Raw genomic sequence first — 10612 nt, 5'->3', positions numbered from 1 at the left:
CAATGATTCTCTCTCCTCTAAACAAAAAGTACATAAATCGCTGTCTGATTTCCCAATCATTTTCAAAAAAGTGTTTGTAGTTAAAATTCTATGATTTACTCGATATTGTAGCCATTGTAATTTACTATCTTTTGTGTTCATAAAAACATCCTTATGAATTCCTCTCCATTCTTCACTAGATATTTCAAATTGTTTATCCCATTTTTTTTTTGTCCAGTTGGTTTTTCTTTGCTAGAATTCAATATTTTGTAAATTTTTCTATTGTTGGTTTTATTATCTAGTAAAGGTAAAATGTGTAAGGGAATAGTTGGTTCTTGTTCTTTAATCAGATAATCAATATTAAAATCTTTCATCATTTTCTTTACTGCTTGTGTTACTCCAAAAAATTAGTTTTAATATCAAACATTGTTTTGAATTGAGCATAAGTCATTATATTGCCCTCCTCATCCAGCAACGAATTTATTAGGTAAATATTGTTTTTACTCCATTCCTTCAGTTTTACCCATTTTTTCTGGTGTCAATTCATTTTCAAAACAATTCTCCAGTTTTTTCCAAGAATTAAAAACATCTTGCCAAAATTTGTTTTTTGATTTTTCAATATTCTTTAATGCATATGTTGGGCCATATCTAATGACCTGACTAATATTGATATCTTCGCCTATGACAAATTGCCATTTTGCTGAACTCTGCAGCAATTTTTTAACCCAAGATATTTTCATACTTGCAATGAAATGTTCTATATTTATCATATTTAAACCACCCTTTTCATATTCCTGGTTAACTATAGACTTTTTTACTTTATGAACAGGACTTTTCCAAAGGAATTATTAAAAAATAGACAGTTTAACTGGTCAATAGTATCTTTTGATGGATTCGGTAAAGAAATAAACAATTGTACAATTTTTGATATTGCTAGAGATTTTATAACAGTTATGCAGCCAATTGGAGTCAGATTTCTTCTTTTCCATTGTTTTAATAAATTCTTAATAGAAGCATTTTTTGGTCATAATTTATCTTCACCATTTCACTTAAATTAGTGTCAAACTCAATTCCTAATACTTTAAATTTTGTTTCATTCCATGATAATTCTGTATCATCCACTAATTTTCCTATTGCATTCCTTTTACTTCCAATCCATATTACTTGGCTTTTAGAGTAATTAACAGATAGTCATGACATTTCTCTAAAGTCTTTTAGTTCATTCAAAGCAATTTCCAGTGAGTTTTTAGTGCCATCTAAGAAAATAGAAGTATCATCTGCAAATTGCGAGATGAGATGCATTATATTTCCAATTCTTATACCATTGATTTTATCATTACCCCTTAACTTTATTGCTAATATTTCTGCACACAATAGAAACAAATGGGGAGAGATAGGGTCCCCTTGTCTACAGCCGCGTCCATTTTTAAACCATCTAGATAGATTTCCACCCTGATTTATTGTTGTTGTGAAATCGTTAAGAAAAATTTTAATCCAGTTGATGATAGATTCACCAAAATTGAATAGTTTCATAACACGAATTAAATAATCCCAAGACATCGTATCAAAAGCTTTTTCAAAGTCTATGAGTAGAATTACACCTGGAATGTTTTTTACTTGAGTATAGTTCATTATATCATAAATCAGTCTAGTATTTTCCGCAATATTTCTGCCTGGTATAAATCCTGTTTGATCCCCATTTATTAATTTTGGTAGAATATGTTTTATTCGATTTGCTATACATCCTGATCCTATTTTGTAAACAGTATTTAATAAAGTTATTGGTCTCCAGTTTTTTAAAAATTGTTTTGGTTTGTCTTGTTTTGGTAAACAAGTGATAACCCCCTGTTTTTGAGTACTAGCTAGTTCTCCCTTTCCATATGCATAATTTAATGATCTAGTTACAAAATGGCCTAAATCTGTCAAAAAAAATTTGAAAAACTCTGTTGTAAAACCATCACTTCCTGGACTAGTATTATTATTCATTCTTTTTAATGTGTCTGTTGTTTCTTTATAGGTTATCCCCCCTTCTAAGTTATTGGCTTCCTCATATGATAGTTTTCTTATATTTTCAAATACTTCATCTTTTCCCCATTCCCTCAATTCACCCTTTGTTTTTATTATTTTGTACAAGTTCTCATAATATTTACATGTTTCTTCCAATATATCATCTTGATCTGCAATAACCTTTCCATCTTCCTTCTCAACTCTTTGAATTGTCTTATTTGTGTAATTTCTTTTTTCTAGATTACAGAAATATTCTGTGGGTTTTTCTCCTTCATCTATCCATTTTGCCCTAGATCTAATCATCGAACCTTTTAACTTCTCAATTCTTATTTTTTCCAGCTCTTTCTTTAATTCATCCACACTACAGTTAGATTCTCCTACATGTACGTTACATGTACCTGAATCTTCCTTATCTTCAAGAGTCTTGATTAGTGTTTTCAATTCTTCTTCTCTATTGGTTTTTTAATGTATGTTGAATATGATATAGACTGCCCTCGAATTTCCATAAGCAAAATCTCTAAAAACAACTGATCATTAATTTGAAAATTGATTTCATTATCCGGAATAGAGCCAATATTTTCCTTACTGTAAACAGAAGCCATGTACTGTTGTTTAGTTTGTAAAATTATACGTTTTATATTTTTAACATATTCTTGATCGTAAAGCAATGAATTGTTAAACTTCCACAGTCCTTTACCTTTTTTAAAATCTTGCATTTTTATAGTTAATATTACCATTGAATGATCTGACCTATAGCTTGGATCTATGACACAATCTTGAATGCTATTAAGTAAAAATCTAGAAACCAAAAAAAGAAATCTAATCTAGCCAATTTTGTGGGATTTTACCTCCTCCAAGTATATCTAAATTTTTCGGGATGTAATTTTCTAAAAATATCAAAAATATCCATATCTTCCATTGTTTCTAACATAACACTTCTAGCATTAGAGTTATTAGTGGTATTTTCTTTATAATGTTTATAATCCAGTTTAGGGTTTATAACAAAATTAAAATCTCCACAAAAATATAATAATCATTTTCAAATTCTTCTGCAGTTTCTACCACTTTCCTGAAAAATATTTGGTCTAATTGTGATTCTTTTTTCTTCTATAGTAACATCTAACATGATAAAATTGCCATTCTTATCTCTTTTTTCTTTATGCAAAACAAAGTCAAAAGTGTTGTTAAAAAGTATTGCGGTCCCTCTTGCATTTGATACAAATGAACTAAAAAAACATTTAGCATACCCCCATTCATTAGTAACCAGGTCCAGTCCAAAGACTATTTCTACCTACGTAGCTACTTATAGCTACGTAGGTATTTAAAACCTACCCCAGGTAGCTATTTTAACTACTTTTTCCTTTACTTGCATTTCGTGGCCAAATGCAGGAACGGCGCAATATGGTGTGTACCAAATTTCTTGATAAACTTACACTGACGATGAATGCCACAAAAATATTGGACAAAAATGATTACTTTCTAACCTTTCAAATTTGCATAAATAACAGCATCCAGTTCCATTTCCTAAGAGCTTAGGATCAAAGCTGCGTGTTAAAAAGCGTGGAATGTCTTACAAATCTGTATCGATTTTAAAGTTTACCTTCACGCATTTTTACATTAAAGGCTTTTGGGACGAATTTTCATGCATTTCCGCTGCATTTTACACCCTCGTAAAGTATTCAAATTTACACTCCGAATTTTGTCGTGCACATGCACAACATGATGCATAAAACGACTGACCTGTTTAAAAGATGCCCCTTAATTATTATCTATATTTTCAAAAACAGGTAAAAGTAGGTAGAAATGGCTACTTTAAGTAGGTTTAAATACCTTCGTAGCTATTAATAGCTATGTAGGTAGAAATAGTCTTTGGACTGGACCTGGTAACAATGTTCTGTATGTCCTCTGTAAAATGCGTGTCTTGTAAACAATAGATATCACACTTTTTTTTACTTCAAATATTTCAAAACATCTTTTCTTTTTTCTTGACAACCCAAACCACAGGAGTCGGCAATTTTATCAATAAAGTAGAAATATATGAAAAATGGGCATAAATACTACCACTGAGCTTCGCAAGCGTAGCGAGCGAAGCGACAGGAATGCAACGCGATTTCGACAAAATCTGCTCCGGTGCTATGTTGCGTGGAAAAGACAGCAGTACCCGGTTATAAATAACATCAGTCGATGTGTCCCACCTGATTTCTGGATCGGTCACCCTTTTAATTGCCGTCAATTACTCTAAAATCCAAAATAAACATACTTTCGAAAAAATTCACTCGCCATAAGTTTTGTGTGACGTCATGCCATTTGCTGCTGAACTATCGCAGTGAAATCAAAGTTGACACTGAGAAATTCCGGATAATCACGGCATGTGATGGCCTAGATATTGTTGTAATTTTACATCACACATAACAAAAGTTTTTAATAGATAGAAATCTTTATTGATTGCAAAATTCTTGGTAGTACAGTTTATCAACTTTCTTTTTCCCATATATCACCCGAGTCACTCAGGGTCAACGTCCCCTGCTTTTTTTTTTCAGTTTGAGGTGGGTGAGGGATGCGGTCTTTTTATGCCTCTTGTGCTTTTTTTTTTTTCATTCAAGGACGTAGTGCAGTGAGACTAATTCTTTATCGCGCCAACCCATAGAAATTTACTAAATATTAATAACAAAAGATAGTAATATTTATAATTTACAAGATATTTCCCGTAATTATTTCTATGAGGTTACAGCAGAACACCGTGGCATGAAGAAATACTATTATTAATTTGCTGAAATTATTTTGAACCTCACTTAGCATTCAAAAAATCATCGATGCTCCTTTTGCTATTGAATTTTCCATGAGTGGCACAGTCAATGACATACCTTTTAAAAATCATGATGGGAGGGGGGGGGGCAAATCCATATTCAAGGATTTATAAATCAGCTTGATTTGGGACATATGGACCTTGATACATTGAGAAAACATTCCTACAGTGTTAGCAGCCCTAGCTGAGTCCATCCCATAGAACCATGAGTTCACGCAGAACCCTTGATATTTGTGAGGATGAGAAGAAAATTCAGCATGATACTTTAATAGTGCTTTTAGGCTTTATTGAAAGATGAGCTAGGTTTAAACAGCTTAAATTGAAGAATGTTATTTAATGAGAAAATAAGCGTTGTAAATTATACTACCCTAAAATGAAGGAAAGGGGGGGGGGGGTAGGGAATGCACAAACTGCAACTGTACATCTGTTGTTTGAAATTGGAATAGATCTAGATATATTTGAGAATTCAGGTACTGTACTCAATAAGTCATTTTTTTTCCTGATGGGTTTGAAAACTTTATTGTGTCTCCACCCCCAATATGATGATGGGCTCCATTCGAAGTGTGATATCAAACACAATATATATAAGTTGTTGGGCATCTTTCTTCAAATTTGAAGCACATTATTGATTTCTTGAAAAAATTACCTCCCTTTATTTTCAAACGCATATTACTTACGTAAACTTAACACTCAATTAAAATTTAATTACCAGTTAAATATTGTCTCTAAAAAAATAACAAACACAAAAGCTAGTCATAAAAAAGACGTTTTATTTCTTTTTAAATCTTTTTCTTGTAAACATGATAAAATTCAACCGCGATAGCTCAGCAGCAAATGACGTGACGTCACACAAAACTTATGGCGAGTGAATTTTTTCGAAAGTATGTTTATTTTGGATTTTAGAGTAATTGACGGCAATTAAAAGGGTGACCGATCCAGAAATCAGGTGGGACACATCGACTGATGTTATTTATAACCGGGTACTGCTGTCTTTTTCACGCAACATAACACCGGAGCAGATTTTGTCGAAATAGCGTTGCATTCCTGTCGCTTCGCTCGCTACGCTCGCGAAGCTCAGTGGTAGTATTTATGCCCATTTTTCATATATTTCTACTTTATTGATAAAATTGCCGACTCCTGTGCCCAAACCTTGGCAATTTACTGATAACATTTTTAACCTCATTCATTGTACATGTAAACTATCCCATACAAATACATGTTAACAAAGAATTTAAAATTCAGCCAGAGTACGAAAGACACACACAAAAACACAGAAAAAAGTTTCCAAAACATAAACGAGAAAAGTGTTTCAAACATAAACACTGTGGTGGTTGATTATAATGTGCTTACCGCCAAGGAGTTCAAGTTTGTTTACCTTTAAAGATAATATTTTTTTAGTACAACGAACCCGATTAAATTGAATGTCTCCTTGTCGGAATACTAGTAAATGAACCAATATCAGAGACATTTAAAACTAATTATACTACTGTTGTTTGACATATTGAAATATTTTTTTTATATCAAATTTACTATGTGTTGATATTGGTTCTGTTATAATACATCATGAAGGGTGATTTCATATAAAACTAATTTAATTCAATTATAAATTAATATCCTAAAATTTCAAAGATACTTTGCTCATTATTGTTCACCGAGTTCTTTTTGGTTTTTTTGTTTGTTTGTTTGCAGTTCACATTTAAGATACCGGGGTGCTCAGTTAAGTTTTCTTTCGAAGATTTGGTGCAATCTTCGGGTTGATGAAAATTGTACAATTGAAACATTAATACAAGAAACAAAGCGATGATAGGCATTCAATCCAATGGAACTTAGCAATAAGAACGCCTTTGAAGTTTAACACCATTCCTAATGATAAGGTGTATAAAATAACATCAACTTCATAATTACTAAATTTGAAATATCGTAAATTTTCAACCTAGGGATGAAATATAATTATTCAATGAGCTGAAATTGTTTGTCTTTATGTAATTACATTGACATAAAGTTCTTTAACTATTTATATTCTCCTTGAAACTTAAATATATTAGATAGATAATATCACAAAATCAGTCAATTAAATACAAATCTTAAAAGCATGACATACTAGTTTGGCTCAGAAAGTTGTTTAATCACTTAACAGTACTCAGTACATGATTATAGCAAATGATCAAAACAAAATTGACATGTTTTCGGATTTGATGAAAGGTGAAGATAATGAACAGTGATCAATATCATAACTTCTATAAGGAATACAAAAAAGAGAGCTGGGCAAACACGGACCTCTGGATATACTAGAGGTGGGATCAGGTGCCTAGAAGGATTAAGCATCCCCTGTCATCAGTCACACCCACCATGAGCCCTATATCTTGATCAGGTATATGGAGTAATCCGTAGTCAAAATCATTATGTCAAGAAAGGCCTAACTATTGGTATGAAACACGTATTAGTAATATCTTTGAACATTAGATTGTCATCATGTCCCTCCATCTTGTTTGCTTTAGTGACCTGAGTGTTGATTGGATGTTTCTATAGCCAATTACAGGCGTCATTGAAAAGATGAAGGAAGTAAATAGATAACTTGTACATATTTTATTCGTTTATATTGACCCAAACCGTATTTTCTTAGTTTTGTATCGAGAATCGATTACAGAATCACGGTTTTGATGTATCGCGGTGAATCATTACACTTTTAGTGATAAACATTGTTTTCACCCTTGGTATATCCAAGGATCAGTGTTTGTCCAACTCTCTTTTTTGTATTCCTTATAGGAGTTATGAGATTGATTGCTGTTCGTTATCTCCACCGTTCCTTACATCAGATAATTGCAATCAAACATGTAGTGAAATTCATCACCAAGAAGATACAAATATACTAACAGAAAACACAAAAAGTAGCATTTCAACTATTGTATTAGCTAATTACTATAAAACAAAACTCCACTAGCGTCTTGAATATTTTATAACTAAACCACGGGTTCTCTAGATCTTTTACTGTGAATCAACAAAAGGTATCAAACAATATACATAATGTTTCGTGAATATGGCTTAACTTGTAAATATTAGACTAGCGTTTCCAGTTAATATCAAAGAACTATTGTCCTTCAATCAGAGCATTATACAGACATCTTTTTAAAAGGGGCGGGGGAGTTGTTGACTTCATAAATGCCTGAAAATTCTTGACAAAAAACAAACAAAAATGTAAAATAAAAACAAAACAAACAAGTAAACAAACTCAGACTCGTCATTGAGTTTAATGGTTCAATTCATCTGTTCAATCTTCCATTCAGTACTGTCACTACTATAAAAAGGGAACAACCAGTCAATAACATCTAACTTTGCGGACTTTGTAACGAAAAAAGTACGTTGTGCCTGAAACATTTAGCAAAATCAAGATGGCATATACAGGTAAGTACATCAATAGTTTATTACATAAGTCCCAATGACTAGCTTAGGTTCTACAGAGAATCTGAAGTTAAGGGAAGACTCGTAAATGTATCCCCCTTTACTGTACTTTTCCTTCCTTCTTCGTAAAAAGAGTTATCTTACTATAGGTAATTATGAAATAAAGTGCTGATATCTATGTCCGATATCATGTCTTGAAAATAAACATTTAAACCTTGCAGAATTATTACCCAAAGAGACAATATAAGAACACAAATACACCGATGAGAATACATGCGTTGATGTTAAGGAAGATATTAGTTTTTCTGTCCATGTAAAGTTTAGTTTTTGTAATAGTATCTCCCGATGGGTTACAGGCCCTATCCGCAGTTGGTTTGGTTTCAGGATTATCCAGTACAGTAAAGGACGCCTCCATGTCAAATTGAGCTGAAATTGACAATTGATATACTTCAACATACTCCATTTATATAATAGCGGAAAAAAGAAACTGCATTATTTAATATACGAAAAAATAATACAAATTAACAATGAACAATGAATTTTATTTTTTGTAATACTGTTAACAAATGTATTCGTTACAACATTTCATAATCCTTTAATATTAACGTCGAATAATGTCAATTTCAGCACACTCGAAAGACACTGGTATTCGAACTTGAATTAACAAAGTTAATAACGCGTGTGACCACCATTTGCATTCACGCATGCTTGACAACGGCGCCTCATTGATGCCACTAAAGTGTTCAGAAATGCGTGAGGGATGTTGTTCCAGATGTTGGTTAAAGCCTGGCATAAATCAGCCAATGTCACTGGCTGATTTGGTAAACGGCGTAGACGTCGTTCCATTTCATCCCACACGTGCTCGATCTGCGATAAATCGGGGGAACAGCTGGCCAAGGCAAGACATCGACATTCTGTTGAACAAAAAAGTCCCTGGCTACAAGTGCAACATGTGGCCTTGCGTTGTCTTGCTGCAGAGTGATGTGATTTTGCTGTCTCTGTATGAAGGGTATCACATGGCGCTGAATAATTTCGTCTCGATAGCGTACGCCGGTGAGATTTCCATTGATAATTTGTAGAGGGGTCCTTCCACGTGCTGTTATTTCACCCCACACCATAACGCTACCTCCACCGAATTGTCGACGTTGCACAACACAAGCGTCCTGGTACCGCTCCCCAACGCGACGATACACTCTACAACGGTCGTCACTGCTATCCAAATGAAATCTGGATTCATCAGTGAACAGAATATTGGCCCAGTCCTGTATTCTGAATCGCAGTTGTCGTCTGCACCACGCTATGACGTTGAAGCAAATACTGCTTCACCACTGGACGCCTTGGTCTGATGTTGTGCTCGCGCAGACGATTACGCACAGTTGTTTGACTGATTGGTCGAAGTCCAGGAATGCTACGAGCAGTCAAACTTGCTGTCTGGAAACGATTTCTCAGGTGCACAAGTCTAATGTGGTTGTCCTGTCAACGCGACGTAACACGAGGACGTCCAGAACGTGGTAGATCCCGAGTGTTACCATATTGTTGGAAACGTCTCCGTAATGACTGGATGGTGTTCCGATGAACTCCAAAGTGTCTTGCTGTGATATGTTGTGCCATTCCAGCTGGAAGCATCCCAACAGCACGACTACGTTGGTTTTCGCTGAGTCCTGGCACGACAGAAGGGTAAATTTTGTCAAAACCAAAGTGCTTTCCTTAACGAATAGTGTCCAAACAAACCTTTTACACTTCTTACTCCAAACAGTATTGGCCAATAAGAATCGTACGTACGAACACTTCAATAAACAACATGTGTTCATTAACCATGAAAAAGTCCGTTCATCTAAGTCGGGTACTATCCAATATTCTTCAAAAAACATCACCTTTATCGATTATTTAGATTTTATAAGAATAAACACTAAATATAGAAAAATTATACTAAATTTTATAATGCAGTTTCTTTTTTTTCCGCTAGTATAGTTCATAAAATGTATATACATTATAAATACCTCTATATATATATATATATATATATATATATATATATATATATATAAGCTTTCCCTGTCGACCTACAGTAACACCCGCCGTGAGCCCTATATCTTGATCAGGTAACTAAAATCGGCATGAAACACGCCAGACAGCACTCGACCCAATGATAGATTGTATTGGCAAACTAGATCGTTATAACGACCACAGAATTTGTGAAATGCTCATTTTAAACGAGACTGTTGGAACCCCTGCACCATCAACTTGTTTGTCAGTAGATTGCCTTGATTTAAAAACTTACCATACGCAGAACAAGCTTTTGCATATCAAATCAGTTGGGATATGTAAACACCATATGCAGGTGATAATGGAATATTGCTCATTAAATATGGGAAGTTGATGAGGGAGAAGTTGAAATCATCCCGTTTGTCATAAAGTTGA

At 33.7% G+C, this 10612-nt stretch overlaps 1 protein-coding gene across 2 annotated transcripts in view; it reads right to left on the bottom strand.

The window, feature by feature from the left end:
* Window positions 1–6896: 6896 nt before the first annotated feature.
* Window positions 6897–10612, bottom strand: part of LOC125678281 (sodium/mannose cotransporter SLC5A10-like) — a 35255-nt gene continuing 31539 nt past the window's right edge. For both annotated transcript variants that reach the window (XM_048916610.2, XM_048916609.2), the window contains exon 16: window positions 6897–8617. In XM_048916610.2, the coding sequence (XP_048772567.1) occupies window positions 8418–8617 (200 nt within the window). In that variant the 3' untranslated portion in view covers window positions 6897–8417. The remainder of the gene's footprint in view (window positions 8618–10612) is intronic.

The sequence above is a fragment of the Ostrea edulis genome, chromosome 2, assembly GCF_947568905.1.
Source record: "Ostrea edulis chromosome 2, xbOstEdul1.1, whole genome shotgun sequence".
Taxonomy (NCBI): Eukaryota; Metazoa; Mollusca; class Bivalvia; order Ostreida; family Ostreidae; genus Ostrea; species Ostrea edulis.
Note: the sequence above shows the minus strand (reverse complement) of the source record. Positions and strands in the feature narration are given on the sequence as shown.